This window comes from Fundulus heteroclitus, chromosome 23, assembly GCF_011125445.2.
Source record: "Fundulus heteroclitus isolate FHET01 chromosome 23, MU-UCD_Fhet_4.1, whole genome shotgun sequence".
NCBI lineage: Eukaryota > Metazoa > Chordata > Actinopteri > Cyprinodontiformes > Fundulidae > Fundulus > Fundulus heteroclitus.
Genome location: NC_046383.1, coordinates 13,734,279 through 13,752,132, shown reverse-complemented (window position 1 = coordinate 13,752,132; position 17,854 = coordinate 13,734,279). Strand labels below are relative to the sequence as shown.

Sequence of the window (17,854 nt, the reverse complement as noted above, 5' to 3'; positions counted from 1 at the left end):
ATGTACATAATAAACCAAAAAGGATTTTTTTATTAGACAAAGTGGTTGGCCCTATTTAGAGGAACACACCTGATTGTTAATTTATTACACTTTTTTTATAGATAGATATATATACACCCTCTCTCTCATGAAATAGCCTTGGCTCATATCCATTTTCTTTAAAAAAAAAAAATATGCAGGATCTTAGATTTCATTCAAAAGTTAAACAGCAGCGTCTTATTAGAATATCATCAAAAAAATCCCATTCATTTCATTTTAAAAAGTGAAACTCAGATTAATTGCAATCAATTATACATTTAATGTGCTTCGCTGTTAATTTTATTTATATATTGATATTGGATCAGACCAATAAAAAGTACTAGAATACTTTGGTGGCCATGTCCTGAGCTACACACTAACTCTGCACAAGGAAGCCAACCAGTAAAATGTTGTAGCTAAAGCAGTTTGCTGTTAATAGCGCGCTTTTGTACGGCACGCTAATGGAAAGTTTGGTGGAAGGAAAACGTGTGGCAGTGGAAGGTAAGGTGGGGTAATTTTTATGAACTGTAACCAAAACAAAATATACACTAGAAATGTTTCCCTCTGTGCGTCTGACTGACATAAATGGATTTATCTGATGATCTCCTAATGTACGGCGATGCCTCCAGGCGCGGTTCGGACGCGTCAGCAGCCGGGGAGGACCGAAGCTCCTGCTGCGTTCTCCGCCCACTGGAAGAAGTCGCATTGTTTACCCTTTTGAAAGCTGCAGGTGTAGAAATCCCGGCCATTGTTAGGACCCAGCTTCAGAACCGTCCTCATTACGCAGCGTTTCCCGTGGTGACAAGAAGGAAAGTGCAAATCAGCCCACTGCAGCAGTGGAGGGGGGAAAAAAAAAAAAGCACAGTTTCTTTAGTTTTAAACTTCTGTTGGGGACCGGCTGAAAACCCGACAAAAACAAGTTATTTTTCCCCGTCACCTGGAAGAAGTTGCACTTGTTCTCTCTTGGCAGGGAGCAGGAATAAAAGCGGCGTCCTTTATTCTCCCCCTCCTTGTGGACCACTCTGAGGACGGCGGGGCGACGGTGCGACGAGCAGCAAGGGGCGCTGGGACTGGGAGGGATGGAGGCTGCCGTCGGCGGCCCCTCCGCTCTGCGCCGCGCGCTGGCCGAGGACAAGAAACCGTCTTGTTATTTTGAAATATGTCGCAGATAAAACCCAGGAAATAACTGTCACATCAACACTTATTAGCGAGCGAGGGCCATCTTTCCAGCCGGGTATAACGATGTTTGTTGGCCGTTATCGTATACGGCCGCTGCTGTAGCGTGGCTGTGTGTTTTTGGGGCATTTTTACACCCGTCTCATCTCTCTGAACTTGCACAAAAAAAACAAAAAAACAAAGCATTGTTCATGAAAAGCCAAGGAAGAGAGTCACTCACCCAGAGTTGGGGGTTCCATTCTCAGCGTTGTTACTTGGAAAGGGAGCGTGATCAATTCTCATTTTCTTGGAAGGCTGACTGTAGGAGGCCGGTGATTCCCCCTTGGAGAGCTCTGCACTTTGCTTTTGCCAGCCACCAGAGGCATAATTGGGGCTCGTTGTCCCCTGGCAGAAGCTGTTTTTATACAAACCTCCTTCTGCCGCCAAGGAATTCAAATGACTGCCGGCTGGGGAGAGCGGGGAGTTTACGGGCTTTGGCTTCTCACTCATGTCGGAGAAAACAAGGGTGGAAGTCCCGAACGCAGCCCTCCAGTTGACTTTGAGCTCCTCTCGCGGCTTCCTGAAGGCGTTGCAGGGGTATTTAATTAAATCAGCGGTGAAGGGCGATGCTTCAGTGCTAATGTCGTCTTTGTGAGCTGTGGAGATGGAGCCAGAGTGAGAAACTCAATTTATGTTCGGCAGCTGCAGCTCATTCTGATGCACTGGCTGCTCCCACCAAAATCCAGCTCGTTGTTAGTTTTAAGTGGTTTACCGTAAGATTTAACAGCGAGCAGCGGACCGCCATGCTCCACAGTCAGATAAAATACCTTCATCTTTGCAGATGCAGATGCATGAATTGAGCTGAAGCTTTGAAAATCTGCCCACTTGGAGTAAATAGACCATGAGGTCAGAGTCAGGAGAACAAACCGAGAATATTTATCAGTCCTGCTCCTCATAAACTTCAGAACGCTCCTGGCTTTTCGGATTTTCGTGCATAAATTTGACTGCTGATGCACGTTGCGGCGAATCTTCCATTTTTTCACGATGCTTTGTTTCTTTAGGTGTTCAAATGGAGCAATCCGTGTCCCTGTAGAGTTTTAATACGACACCCTGTGCAATAAGATTTACATTTCTTTGTTTCTGCACCTCTCTAGACTTAAAAATCACTTCAGTACTTAAGGTTTTATTTTACCCTCACTGATTAAAAATAGCTACAAGTTTCCGACATGTGATGGAAAACAAAAATCGAATTCCTGACGATTTTTTAAAGACTTTGCATGAACAAAATTCATCGATCAGAATTTATATTTCTGCCAGGCTGGGAGGATACAAACCCTGCAAATAATCTAATTTGCTCATTTAGGATGGTGAAAAAACAAAACCTTGTGTTTTTGTCTTTAAAAGAATGAGATCAACTAAGAAAAGCGGCAGGAGAATATTTGCTCTGTATGGTGAGGACTGAAGTTAATAGCTGCTTTTGTATAAAAATCTGAAATATTGATAATATTTTCACGGTGATCTTTCAAGGACATTTTTTGTTGAATGCAGCAGCTTATTTACACACAAGTTTGCAAAAAAAAGAAAAGAAAAAAAAAGAAAATCAATTAGAATGAATGTCGCCGCTACTTTTTCATTCAACCATTCTTAGATAAAGCCTCCACAAAATTAGTTTGCATACATATAAAACAAAAAAGCAGCAAGAAAAGAAAAATGCATTCACATAAAAAGAAGAAAAAAAAAAGTTTTGTTTGTGTGTCCAAGGGGAAAATATTTTTTTCTTTCTGTAGAAACTAAAGGAAATAAGACATTTAAGAGCACCGGAACTGAATAACAAGACGACGGGTCCCTCCTTTTAATGGTTGCCATAATTTAAACCTGTATACTGTGTTGCTCTGTGGTTAAAATAAATATCATGTATGTGTAAATGTTTGGATTAAGCCAATCATGAAAAAGGCACAATCTCAGCAAACAATGAGTCAATAGCAAGAAGCAAGGTGCAGATTGAGAGAATATGAAAAATATTGCAATTTATGTGTTATATCTATTACTGTATGTTTGTCAGGCTGGACTCGGGTAGCAATGGGTGGTTAAACGTTCACACAAATGATAACGGTGAGAAAAAGTCCCGGTTTTACAGCAATGATTAGATGAATTCACTGCTTTTCTATAAACAATAACTGAACTTAATCGACTTCTAAAAAGGAAAAAGAAAACATGGTATAGACACTCCTTTGGTTTCCACGCCATGAGTCTCTGTGATGCCGGCAACCCGAGGCTTAATTCAGGCGCCTTCTTTCAGCCAGCTGAGCAGCAGTGCACAGGAGCAGTCAGCCTTACTCTGGCTCCTCGTTCAAGAGAAACTTAAACCTTAAACTTAAAAAAGAGCCGCTCCTTTTATTCACCCGCCTTTAGAAGTGGGGGAATCATTTCATGAGAGGGGAACAAACAGGTTTTTTTTTTTTTTTGTGTGGCACTGGCTGAGCAGAAATCCCTGGTAGTCAGAGGTGGTAAACTAAAGAGCTGCAGCCCCGCATAAAGCCGCTGTGATCTTGGACAGATCTTGATTTATTCCAGATGTAGCAGCGTGATCTCAGAGAGCGACGCCTTTCTAACTAGAAGTCGACCGCCGCCGAGAGCCGAAGATGGGAAACGACCAGCTGACAGCCGCCGCCGTTATTGGCGGAGCAACATCTGAGCGCGCTCATCACAGAGGAGTCCGCCCAGCTGACTCCAGCATCAATCTGCTGCTGGCCCGAGCGCCGATGTCAAATCGCACGTTATTATTCTGCTGCAGCACGAGAAGAGCCGCCGTTATTTCCCCCCTTGTTAAAGCTGCTCTGTCCCCCCATTAAATGTAGTGAGAGTAAAAGAGAGGAAGCGCTGACCCACCCTCAGGTTTGGGAGTGAGGCAGGCGTCGCAGGCTTTAGCTTCTGGCTGGTTGATGAGCGTGCAGAGCTGACAAGCCCAGTCCTCTTCCTCCTTCTTGGCCACGTCCTCGCCGGCTCTGCCATGCTGCGCCCAGCCGACGAGGCCGTTTCTGACCGGGAGCTTGCTGGGTGAAGAAAGCAGCGCAGCGAAAGGTGATTCTGCAGCTAAAACAGACATTTTTTCCCCCCTAAAACCAACACTGAATACGTGTTTAATGGAGTTAGTCGCTATAACTCCAGCAGCAAATAAAAGAAATGCAAGATTATCTTCATTTATGCATCAGAGCGTAATGTACGTCTATAACCACCATCTCATTTCAGCTCAACAAAGCGCATCAAAGCGCGTGCTTCTGGTTGTGCCTCCAAGTTTTGAAGCATTTAATTAACAGGAAACTAAAATCAAAAAGTCAGATCTCCAGAATTTGCTGATTTCTGATCAATTTTCTCAAGAATTGAATATTTCAGCAGGACTTTTGTTTAATGACGGGTTTTTAATTTAGCATCTTTCGCACACTGGCTGAGACCAGAGCTGCACAGCCAAGTTTCTCTTCCATAGACAGTTAGGTGGCGCTGTTGAGCTGCGGTCTTGGACTTGATGACTAGACTTGGTTTTATTGGAAAAGACCGGGCCGCCCTTAGCAAAAAGTAGTAAAAGTAGACAATAGGGCACATAATCCTTAATTATTCTCAAAAATTGATGGCACCGTTGTTCTTACTGTGTGGTACAATGCGCTCAAAAATCCTTTAAAATGTGTAAGTATGACTTTGGTTAGCAACAAAGCCGCTCTGTTCAACGGGTATTAGGAGCATTACGGTACACTGTAGGACCCCTGAGCTGTCTACCAGACTGCCTGACTGTAATGTCTAAACTAGAAGTGCATTCATGTAAGGCAGCCTGGAGTACGCACTAGCAACAATAAACCTAGTAAGTTAATTCAATATAAAAGTTTATTTTAGCCTTATGTTAGAAACAGGGCAGTGTAGTCCAGCTATTCTGTCCTCCTCACCGAGACGATAGAGAGCTGTGGACATGAAGGAGGGATATTACACACTAGGGGAGAATATTTAATGGGCCTTATGGTCCGAATAATATGATAACCATAATCTTAAGTCTTAGTATTAACATACTTAGTCTTGACTTGTGTTTATACTTTTCAGTATACTTACTATACTATTGTTAAGTATATGAAATATAGTTTATAAATAGTAAATTTTAAGTACACTGTTTCATTTTTAAGTATAACAAAAGTATAGTTGTAGTGAATAAACTACTTTTTGCTAAGAGCGTGGACCTTTGCCACGTCTTCCCCCCCTGGCTCTCATCTCCGTTTCCGGTCAAATAAAAGCCACTAGTGCCATAAAAAAATAAAAGACTTGTAAAAGACTTTGACCTAAAAACTAATGACTTGGACTCAAGTGTCCAAAAAAAAAAAAATCATAAAACTAAAATTCTGTAGCAAACATTGGTTTCTTCACGTCATTAAGGTTTCAGGGAAAGCTCATTACGGCTTGATAATGATTTGAAATTTGAATAATGGGACAAGGACTTGACTTGTGACTTGGGAAGTAATGACTTTGTTCCACCTCTGCTCAGTGTAACGTAATATTGACTATATTAGGTTAATATTTGCCGTAATAAATGGATCCTAGGCAGCGGTACACCGCCTTCCAGACAAACAAGCAAAACAAAAAAAAAACTAAATGAGCCCAAGCCTGAGTGTGATTTGACTATAAAAAAAAAGCTAATTTTACTTTTTATCATTCTTTTATACCAAAGATTTTCTTTTGTTTAAGAATAAATCATTAAGCTGCTTGATATGAGAGATTCAACACAACTAAAACAGCAGCTTTTAAAAGAAATAATGGGAAATGAGGAAGAGAAGCTCATCTCAGTAATGAGTGGGTGGTAATGATAATGATCATAATGACTTGTTCATGCATCCTTTTTTCCTGCTACTGCTTTATTTTATGAGTTGTTTTTTTGGGGGGGTTTCTGGGCACAGAGTCAGAAAAAGTTTTCATAATATATGTGGAATAAGTGAGAGAATTATTGTTGCAGTTCAAGCGTTGGATGCAGATAGGAAAGAACACAATGTGTTTGAAATGAAAGCTCCCAGCATAAATGCTCTCGCTCTGACACGGAGCTGGGGTATGTTTGACAAAAAGGCAAATCTTCGGTGCCAAGCGTCGGGGAGGAGGGAAGAGGCAGCGGCTTTGGAAAACTTCTCCCAGATTGCTTTATCAGCTGTGTAATGCATTGTAAGGGCTTTGGATGCTAACCCCTCAAAGCTCTGCTCAAACACAGCCCAGGAGGTGTTGAGCCGGTGCCCTATCTGGCAAACACAGCCCTATATGCGCATTAATTCTCACCCCATAACACTTCCCACTCCCTGCCAAGCCCATCTGCCTGCAAAGATGGCCTCCGTGAATGTGAACATAGCATCTAAAGAGCTCCGTTACTTTCACAAAGTCAGGGCTTAGAACGGAACAGTGGCTGAACCGCTGCGGCCGTTTCCTTTCTCCGATAAAAACGATCAGATGAAGTCAGCTTGGGTTTGACCTGCTGGACGCATAAATTAATCCTCTGCTAGAATTCATACTGGATCAAACATCCCAGTAAAATCATCTGAGGGACACAGAGATCACCCCCCACCACCCACGTGGAAATGAACAATAATACAGGATTTCTCAGCGTGTTTCTCTTTGTTTCCAAAATACCTTCTGAATATTAATGTTTAGAAAACCGCTGCAACAAATAAGATGAGAAATTAAAATCCTGAAAACACATTAAACTGATTTTCTATCTAGTGGCGCTCATGCTTCCACAATAATAACTGCAAAGGAGGGAAATGATCAAAGACAATAAAAGAATAAATAAGATGTAACAATGAGCAGTGTAATAGAGAACTAGGTCTCATCCAAGTGCTCTTAGAATAAGATTTATTTTTTTGTCCTGTTTGATGAAAAACCCCTAAAAACATCATAAATGTCTGACATTTCAGAGCAAACCTGAGGAAGATTCATTAGAAGGAGCTCATTAAAACCAAAGATCCTCAATGTCTGCAGAACTTCTGCTAATTATTTTACATTAACAGATTTTAACTATGCTGTTCAGAGTAAATTATTGTTGAATTAGGACAGACGTAACAGGCTGAACCTGGGATCAATTCTCATGTCTTTGTTACTTTTGCTTTTAGAATTTTTCATGTTTTTCATTCGTTTAAAGAAATTTATTTGGTGAAAAACTGCAACTGAAATGATGCTTTGCTACTTTTTTTTTGTCTACAACACTAAAAATGTTTTATTTTTCAGTTTTTTTTTTTTTTCCAACGTTCCTGTTGCCAACCTTTTTTCCATTCATCAACATTGTTGTAGCTGAGGTACCTTTTTTAAAAGCTCGATTAAATATTGGGAGAGTGGAGAGATGGCCATATTTTTTGCCAAATAATTTTGCATTACTTATTTATAATAACATGCTTTAGACATTTTTATTTGTATTATGATTACTATAACTAGTAATAAAATAAAAAAGGGGAATACTGTCACTTATTTTTCCCCCCTCTTAAAGCGCTTTCTAAGAGTTTAACGTTTCAGATGATAATGATGATAAGACCAGATCCCATCATTAAGGATACAACTGAGAAATTTATTCACAGGCCATTTGTTCATAAAATACTATATTTAATAAAAGAAAACACCAACTGAGCACATAATACTGGGCTTTAAATATTACATACGTTTACTGTGCTATAAAATATGCATTCGTATTGCACAGAAAACCTTGGTGTAAACTCAGAAAAGCAAGCAACCCCCCCCCAGCCTTCAAAGAAGCAGCTTTACAGGAACGCAGAAGTGCCAGAAGCCTACGAGGACCCGTACCTGACGTCCACCCCGGCGGGATCTCCTTTCTGACAGCGCTCACAGAAGTAAGTCATCCTGCCGTTGTCTCCGAGACGGCAGACTGTGACCACATGGGAGCACTGGCCGCACTGGGGACGCTTGTAGACTTTGTAATGTTTGTGGAGAGCAGAGCCAGATTTGCGACACTGACAAGGAACAAAAACAACCCGAAATCTTGTCAATATTGCTGCGTCTAATCTGCTTAAACCAGAGTTTTTCGCTGCGGAAACGACCGACCTTGTAAAATAAAAGTGTAAAGTCTCGAGTCATCTTCACCAAGTGGCGGATCTGCACGTCTGTCAACTGTTGAACCTGGAGACGAAGCGCCGTTTGGCCACCGATCCACGGCCAGAAGGCGAACGAGGCGCGTTTAAAAGAGAACAAAGAGGACATTCAGAGTCAGCAAAGCTACGGCGCCAGCATATAAACAAAGGAGAAAGCCAGATATGGTTAAAGGCAGAGGTGAATGATTTAAAAGATTAATATTGCATGCTGTATATTCAAGGGGATTGCAGCAGCAAAGGGTTGACTTTTGATCAGACAGAGAAAAATATGATTTTTTTTTTTCTTTCAGGGACTTGGAGGCTTGATAATGGAGGGGAAGCTTATAAACATTAGGCGGCCCCACGGGAAGAAGGGGCTAAAAGTCCGAGATTAATGTTTTGGTCCAGCGTGCTAAAACACTCTGGGGGGGAGGCGGACAGCCTTGTAGAACAAATCCTCAACTAATAGTTGAGTAATAAAAGTATTCACACCACGAGGCGCGCCGTCAGTAATGGATAGGTCAATAGTTTTCTCAATGTGTTGCTCATCAAGATAACAACTTTATTGACCGTTATTTCACAAATCCATATAACAAGCCTCGTGTCTCTGAGGAACATAAGCATTCAGAGCGCACAAAAAGAAAGGGATATATATGCCGCAATGCGCTTGTTTGTCTTATCCCCCTTTTCACCTTCCTCATTTCCATGCAGCGCTGAGAAATACATGAGCTTCCACTATTTCTCCCTGCGAGTGTTGTCTTGCATTTTTTTTTTTTTTTTTCCCCCTGCTCATTTTTTATTCCTCTGCTGAACACAATCCATCATCTTTTCTATACCTTCACGGCTGGGTGGAGGCCCGAGTCAAACAGGGCTTCATTTTTAATGATGTTGCCGACTCCCGGCATGACGGCTTGGTCTAGGAGAACGTCGCAGAGCATCCTGCCACCTTGGCTCCTCACCGCCTCCTCGCAGCGTCGCGCGCTGAACTTAGGGGAGCACACGTCCAGGCCCTCCATGGCCCTGACCTTCTGCTCGCAGTCCTCCGTCAACCTGCCGGGGAAAAAAAATATATATATAAATAAAAACGGGCTTCATGTGCCGGGGAGGATTCAGAAAATACACGGCGGCCGTCTCCGCTCTGGGTCACACTGCAAAAAAGGGACTATAATTAAGTAAAATGTTCTTAAAATTTGTATATTTGTCCTTGATTTGAGCAGGTAAATAAGATGATTTGCCAATGGAATTAGAATTTTGCATTTAAAATCGGAACAATTTATCTCAATCATCTTATTTCAAGTGCAGGATGTCTAATCATCTTATTTTAAGGGGTCAAAATGCTCGTTCCATTGGCAGATAATCTTATTTACCTGCTCAAATCAAGGATAAATACACTAACTTTTAGAACATTTTACTTATTTTTAGATCCGTTTTTGCAGTACAGCTGCAGCTCACTGCAAAAACGGACCTAAAAATAAGTAAAATGTTCTTAAAATTTGTATTTTTGTCCTAGATTTGAGCAGGTAAATGATATTATCTGCCAATGGAACGAGCATTTTGACCCCTAAAATAAGATAATTAGACATCCTGCACTTGAAATAAGATGATGGAGATGAGTTGTTCCTATTTTAAGTGCAGAAATCTTATTCCATTGGCAGATCATCTTATTTACCTGCTCAGATCAAGGAAAGATGCACACATTTTGAGAAAATTTTACTTATTTTTTAGTTCCGTTTTTGCAGTGCTCTGTTGGGCTTCTACGTTTCTAACCTGGTTCAGGTTCTTCATCATTAGCCAGAAGACCAGAAGGTGACACTTCCACACCGTACAAATTACTGTCCGCCTTGCTTTTGAGCAGAACACATAAAAAACTGTGATCGGGACAAACGCCGAGCACAGGAGGAAGCATTTTTCATGCAGCAGTAGCCACTGTGTTCAGAACCAGCCTAATGTAGGACACGCTCACTAAATCAGACGCGTACCCCAAGGTGAACTCCTGTCACCTCAATCCATCTCGCCTTGGCTGTTGTCCCCGTTACCTTATTTCCACCGCGCTGTCGTAGAAGGCCACCGTGTCGTCGGCGAGGCGGATTTCCAGCACCGCCGCAGAGCCCGCCGCAACCTTCCTCTGAGCGGCGTTTATGCGCATCGATCCGTTCATGCCAAAGTGGATTCTGGACGTCGAGGGCCGTGAAAGAAAGAACAAACGTCTTTAAGTGTCGAGCGTCTGAATATGATAAAGAAATGTTGGTCTGGGGGTCTGAACGTCTGACTCTGTTCATCCCATTACGAGCCAAACTCATGCAGTGAGGACAGGGTGCATCCCGCTGACCCGTTTGCGATTGCGATGTTGCACGAGCTGACATTGTGGGGATGGTTCTGATTTGAGACTTTCGTCCAGCTTCGCCGTCAATGACATCAAATCCTAAACTACTCAGAAGTGATGAATGGGCATCCCTGCCGGTCTCATTCAGATTTAATGCTGGAGCGTGATTGGATAACGGTTTGCCTCCTGCACATTTCTCATGTCAACGACGGTCTTGAGGTAAAACTCCTACAGTTCAGAATCTAGGTTTTCTTTGCACCTTTTGTAAGTCAAGACTGACTGGAGACAAACCGATAAAAAGGATAGATGATCATAGACAGACCGATAATTAATGACAGACTGGAAATTATAAATGGACGGTTGGTTGGTTGGTTGGGCGACTTTAGAGATGAATGATTGTGGACGGATGGACGATGGTGGATCCTTCTACGTCCACCAAGCAGTGTTAGTGTTATTTTTTGTAATATATTTTGATTTATAAATGATGTTACCAGTTCAATGTGTGAATGCTTGGTTACGCCTGTTTGTGTCTGAGGCTCAGCAGACAGGAGGACCAGCCGGGGGGGTTGGAGGCCATTGAACAAAGGAGGGGGGAGCTCTATTTATTTAAAGTGACTTTTTGGGTATTTCATTGGTTAGAAGTCACTCTACCATTCACACATTAATTTGGGCAAAATTAATGTTTTTGCTTTACTTGTTTGATGTGTTGCTTTTGTATTTTGCTCTTTTGTAATGTTCTGCCACCCCTTCGTGTTGAATTTAGCTTATCCCCCTTATTTAAGCACAGTTTGTTCTTTGGAGGTCAGTTTTTGTTTGAGCTCAGATGAGTTGGGCCCAAATTTCTGTTATTCATTATTTATTTTATGTAAGAATGTTTCTATATTTCAAACACCTGTTGTCCTGCCTGTCTGCTCCATCAAATGGACGACTGTGGATGAACGGATGGAAAATATGGACAGATGGATGATTATGGACGGATGTTTGTATGATTACAGAAGAGAATAAAAAGTTGCTTACTCCATTTATTATAAAGATAATTAATAAAAAAAGTCTGTTTTTGGAAGCCTGTTATGATGCTGATTTACTGCCAGTCTGAATAACTGGTTAAATCTGCTTTTCACAAACAAGCAAAACAGCAGAAATAAAAATAAAAACCAGGATTTTTCAATGTGTAAAAACTATTAATTTTATAAATGAATACATTTTTTCGCTAACAAGCACTGAGAAGAACATATATCCGACTCAACGACCTTCTAACTTCGTACAGAAACTCAAACCTTAAACATAAATGCACCTTATTGCGGTGACCATTTGAGCAGAAGGTGATTCTCCTGCCGCCACAGCAAATATTTGACATTTTACTTCCATAAAAGATTTGAGACTTCACAGAATTTATACAAGGTTACTGTATAAAACCGCATAACAAAAGCAGAAACTGAGTTACAGCGGGAAGAAAGAAAGCCGGTGAAAGCTTTGGAATCGCTGGTATTTCTGCAGATTGCTTATTAGTTTACTTTAAAAAAAAAGAGACAGAATATGAGGGGGAAAAAAAACTATAATACATTGTTTTTGAACCCAGTGAGTAAGTAACAAACCGTGCAGGCTGAAAAGCTGAGCTTTTGACTTTTCCCAGAAGTCACTCGGAGTGAGGTCTTCCAGAAAGGGATATAAAATTGGAAGAGTTGTTCCCTAAAAATAAAAATAAAACCTGCTGCTCAAAAGGGAAGATTGGCTGATGTGAGCCATGCCTCAATTACAACAACCCTCACTGGCCCTGAAAGCACCTTATTTTACACATGCTTGATGTTAGAAAAAGCTACAAAAGCTTTTCTAAAGAGATGGTGCGTCTGGCTGCACAGGGGAGGGGAAAAAAAGGCTTCAAATGGAGGAAATTCAGCACTTATTGCTGCCACTTCTGTGAGGGGGTATTCTGCAAAGATCATAGCAACAACCACACACAAAATCCTGGGGAAAGTAAGGAAAACTCAGATGTAACAGAACAAAATCTACTTTATTCTGCTACTGCAGCTAAAATTAGTACATTTAAAAAAAAAAAAAAGTTGCAATATACTGTTCCTTAAAAATTTGTTTGCGGGCAAAAAAAAATTGCAATTATTTGAGCAATAGATTAGAAAAATAATGATCAGAAGTAGAGTGAGTACAAGAGTCTATAACCTGAAGCTAAACGGAGGTCAGATAACACAAAATGACGACCCAGAAACCAACAGAACCGTGGAAGGTTAGAGTCCCGACCTTCAGGCGATCAGAACTGTGTGCTGTGACCTAAAAAGATCGGGTGAGCCCAAACAGAGGATGTCTGTGTTCCTGGTGTAACGGGATGATCCAAATGCTTAAAGGAGCTATAAGTAAGATATTTACTGTAAAATCAACCTAAATCATTCTCATATGTCACCCAGGATGGAAGAAACATTCCCTATAAACAATCAATCCTCTCCACCAACAATATCTTGGTCACGTTTTTCTCCTATCAAACCTAGACGTACGGTCCAGAACTACTTCCTGGTTCCTGAGCCAATCATATGAGAGTTCCTAGGGTTCCTAGCACCAAGCGCAGCATTTGGTATTTTATTTTGGTAAAAGAGCAGCCGCCAGTATGAGAGGCGGACCAGTGATAGAACAGAATATATCATCATAGACCCGTCCTGTGGAAGTAAAAATACACAACAGCAACACAGCGTTTAAAAACGGCATGTTAGATTGTTGTGATTGGCTGGCTGTTGTACCAATTTGAGCCACAAGGTGTTAGTGTTAGTTATAGTTCCTTTAAAATCGGCATTTTGGTTAAAGTGATTCCAGTGAAATGTTAATAAAATGTTAATAAAAAAAAAAAGATTAAACATGCAATTTTAAAGATTAAAAAATTTAAAATTGTTTTTAAGGCTTAAGTGAAAGCGTCTCCGGTGTTTAAAAGAGTTTTTATACTAAAACGTCACAAGTCTTTTAAAATGTAAAAAAAAAAAAAAAAATGTATGTAACATTTCCAACTCTATTAGGAAAATGATGAATGCATTGAACTGAAAATGCATGGAACTTAAAAAGGAAATATTCATAAACCAACACTTTCCCTTTATCATCAGATCTCAGGTTTCCTACTTTTGATAATTTGCATGTTTTAAATTCAGCATTTGAATGTAAAATATAGAATATGTTCCCCCGGTCAACCGTCACCTCGTGGTAATGCACTGCTGCTACCACAAGGAGGGAGTAATTTGCCAAATTGTTTGTCAAATAATAATGGATTTAACAGATTTGATTAAGTAAAAATTATTTTGGTTCGATGGTTTTTTACCCATCAGTTTTTATAAAGATTTTATTCCTTACATATTCTATTTTTAAGTCTTGTTCTCCTCCTCTGTGTCCTGCTTTCATTGATTAGTGAAGCCTGGAGCATTTTGAGCACCTGTATATTTAATGAATGGTTCTGGCTGCGTTAAGAAGTTTGTATTAATGTGTGAATGTTGTGAACCACAATGAAGGAACCGTGAACTCGGGAAGAACGTCATGCAGCTGGCGGAAAACACCGTCACTTTCAGTCAGAGGATGGCGCTGAACACACAGCAGAAAACCAAAAAAACGGGGACAGGAAGACAACTAGGATGCTTTTTGTTAATAAAATAATAATACAGGGAGCTGATCTGCTGTTTCTTCATTGTGGATAACGGTTCTCTCAGGGAGGCAACAACTGCAGTGATATTCTGCTGATAAATCCCTTTATTCTTTGAGACGGTGCATTAAGAGACGGCAGTGAACCAACCTGGACACAGACGGACGTGTGAAGCTCCTGTACTCAACAAGACCACTGAAACAGGAGCAGTAACCCAGAAAATTAACATAAACAATGTGCCATTCTGCTTATGATCCGCTAGAGAAGGGGTGTCCAAGCTCATTGTCATGTGAGCCTAAATGATCAAGTCAAAAGTACTGAGAAAAAAGTAATTTGTTGTCTATTCTCAGCAATAAGAATTGGGTTTAGGTCGACCTTTCCCTTGAAAACGCCTGGTGGATTTTGTCTATTTTAACAAATGAGTAAAAAGACTAATTTAGATGCAAGACAGGCTGAAATTAATTTATTCATCTGAGGAAAAGTCGTTGGATGGATTCGGCCGAGTTTACTATGAAACTAAGAGCAGAGTGGTTAATAAAAGGTAAAAACTTTGAGTTTCCAGCATATTTAATTCAATTGTAAGAAGATTTGAACTTGTCAGGAATCATTTTGCCCAAATTAAAACTAAAAACTTTCAATCTGCATCAGCCACCTGGTTGTGTGAATACTTAACGTCTTCAGTGCAGAAAATTAAAAAGTCTGTAATATTGTTTTTTTTTTATTTATTTAAATTACTTATATTAGGGCACAGATTTAAGATCTGTAATTGTAATCTATACAAACCCTACATCATGGAACTGACCCACAGAATGACCTTTGACCTTCTGGTCCCATTTTCATAAGTAGTAACATTAAGAGAATTTAAAGTACTATGAAGAATAAATGTATTCTTACTATGGTCACATTAAATACAAAATACTCACTGCTCATGTGTAGTGCTTTCCAAAAGTATTCACACCCCATGAACCTTAACACACACTGGGACAGTACCGCCACAAACCTGCCTTCATCTTATTGAGACTTCATGTGACGGACCAAAATAAAGGGGTGTCTGGTTGAGAACCGGAGGGAAAGTTAGTCACGGTTTTCTATTTATTTTTATTTTTTTACTTAGAAAAATAGGAAAAATGTGACGTACATCTGTATTCATCCCGCCCCAGCTGGCAATTTGTAGATGGCCATTTTACTACAGTGTTTTTGGGTCCATCTCTACTAGCTTTGCATACAGTTATATATTTGGACACTATCATAATTTTGGTTTGTTTTTTAATATAAAAATATATAATAAACACGTACATAATGTGCACTCTCCTCTCTCATTTGACGGTATCCACATTCAAACCGGTTGAAGGCTTTGGTAGTTTCAGCTCCTTAACATATGCCACTCTCTGTTTTTAAAGGGACCAAAAGTAATTGGATAATTGCCTTCATGGGCAGGTGTGGCCAGATCCTTCGTTTTGTCACCAATTAAGCAGATGAAAGGCCTATTATCCGTCTCTTCATGTAAACATGGAGGCTCAAACTCGGGCCGGCGTGTTTATAAATCTCCACTATGGTCTGAGTTTTTAGGATCACTCGTTTTAAGGGATGTATCACGGCGTTTATGTGCGGCCGAAAGGTACAACACATAAAAATGTCTCGTTTTTCCCAGAAATCCTGCTACTTTTTTACAACTTTATCTCTGACATGTCTGCTGCCTTGCTTAGTGTCACTAGGATTCCCTGATGACGTCTAACAAACCTGAACATCTAAGTTTATACTGCCATAAAATTACACAAGAAAGCTCTATTTACCAATTAGGCAACTTCTGAACGCGACAGGTTGAACTGGACTTAATGACTATGTACCAATTAATGTTAAGTGGTAAATGGACTTAATTTATTAAGCGCTTTTAAAGTGATACTAACCACTCAGAGCGCTGTACACTAGAGCCACATTCACTAGATCGCTCTAGTTCATACAATGATACGCAGATCGGTAGGTAACTAGGGGTTGAGTGCCTTGCCCAGGGGCACATCGACATGTGATAGGGGGCCATTAATGAGGGCACACACTGGAGATTATTTTATATTATTTGGCACTACCTGGTTTCGGTCTGTCAAAGAAAATCCTAATAAAAATTCAAGTTTGCGGTCGTAATTTGAGAGATCCAGGGGTGTGAATACTTCTACGGCATGTATGCGTTCAGCGTAGAGTACCTCAAAGCTCTCAGCCCGAAGTACATGAAGAGCTCCTTCCCCAGAGTAGCGACACCGGTGTACCGACATCCGGAAAAACTGCGGAAGCCGCTTGTCTCCGTGTTGTTTTTCTGAAAAGAAAAGAAATTATAGCAGAAAACAGGCAGATCACCTGACCTAGACGCCCATATATGGTAAATTGATGCATAGAATGGTAAACTGCTTTTTAGAAATAACCTTTTAATTTTAAATCTTTAAAAAGAAAGCTGATAGGAGAAAATTCACTTTGTAAGAAAACAGAGAAAACTTTGTTGGGCAAAAATTATTGAATATTCTACATTATGAAGGATTTAATGCGGTACATTAAAAAGAAAAAAACAAACATCTAGTTGTAATTGTCAGCTTCGGTTAGGCTGGGGGTTTCTGCTACATTTATTTATCAAAGTTTATTATTTAAACTGCAAGCTGTTAAATATCACCGTGAGTCAGATTTTCAATTAAACCATTTTATTTGTGCATATTAAACTTATTTAATATTATAAAAAGCAGGAGAGTAAGTGTTATTAGATAATTTTAAATAATATAAAACAATAAAAAATAATTATATAAATTTTGAGGTTTTCACAAAAATACTTGTCTTGAATTGAGATTGTGCGTAACATTTATCTTTCCTAAAAAATAATAAATAAGTCCCATAAATACAGGCGGAGAACTGAGGCTGCGGTAACGTAGAAATAAAGCGCGCTGACTTACGGTTCTCACTTCCTTCACGTTCTGACCGGTTCGGACTTTGGACCGGATCTTCTCTCCGTTCAGCGTGCAGCCCGGACCTTCCACCATGCTGAGCCCGAATCTCAGAACCACCCGAACCGACTCCGAACAAGCAACAGCACAAACCCGCCGGTTTCACAGTCTATGGCTGGTCTCACGTCCTAACTGTCTGTTGACGTTTCGTTTTCCCGCCATGTGAATCATAGACGCGCATGCGCATAATAGCTTATAGCTAGCCACTGACCGGATGCGCTGCTTTAAAGCGACAGTAACACATTTTTGTTTTTCGATTTACAAGTAATCATCTTTTAAAATAAATCTCGTAAAAGCCATGCTTCCCCGTAAAATACTTTAAAATACTTTATCCATGTTTTACATTAATTTACAGTTTTACAAATAAATAAATAACGGGAAACATTGAAAATAATGACGGTCTTTGCACTTGTTTTTTTTTTTTTTTTCCATGGTTCTAACAGAGCCATATACTAAAGTATTTGCCTCCTAACAGACTTCTAATTTGGCTTATTGTTCAGAATCAAACCTTTTAGATTTGATTTTAACAAAGATTAAATAGTAAATAGAAAATGCAGTTCTGAATTGATAATTACATTTATTAATGAAATGCAGATGTAAATGAATAAAGTGGAAATGCAATGGTGAATTTATCCCTACCTGCCTCAGAGGTATTACAATA

At 40.1% G+C, this 17,854-nt stretch overlaps 1 protein-coding gene across 1 annotated transcript; it reads right to left on the bottom strand.

Moving 5' to 3' along the window:
- Positions 1 to 12: 12 nt before the first annotated feature.
- Positions 13 to 17,347, bottom strand: neil3 (nei-like DNA glycosylase 3). The gene is made up of 10 exons (XM_021323764.2): positions 17,143 to 17,347; positions 16,411 to 16,520; positions 10,301 to 10,435; positions 9,101 to 9,314; positions 8,239 to 8,313; positions 7,981 to 8,147; positions 4,063 to 4,226; positions 1,415 to 1,829; positions 956 to 1,139; positions 13 to 846 (listed from the first exon to the last, which is right to left on the bottom strand). The coding sequence occupies exons 1-10, from the start codon at positions 17,227 to 17,229 to the stop codon at positions 664 to 666; spliced, it is 1,734 nt and encodes a 577-aa protein (XP_021179439.2). The 5' UTR covers positions 17,230 to 17,347; the 3' UTR covers positions 13 to 663.
- Positions 17,348 to 17,854: the final 507 nt, after the last annotated feature.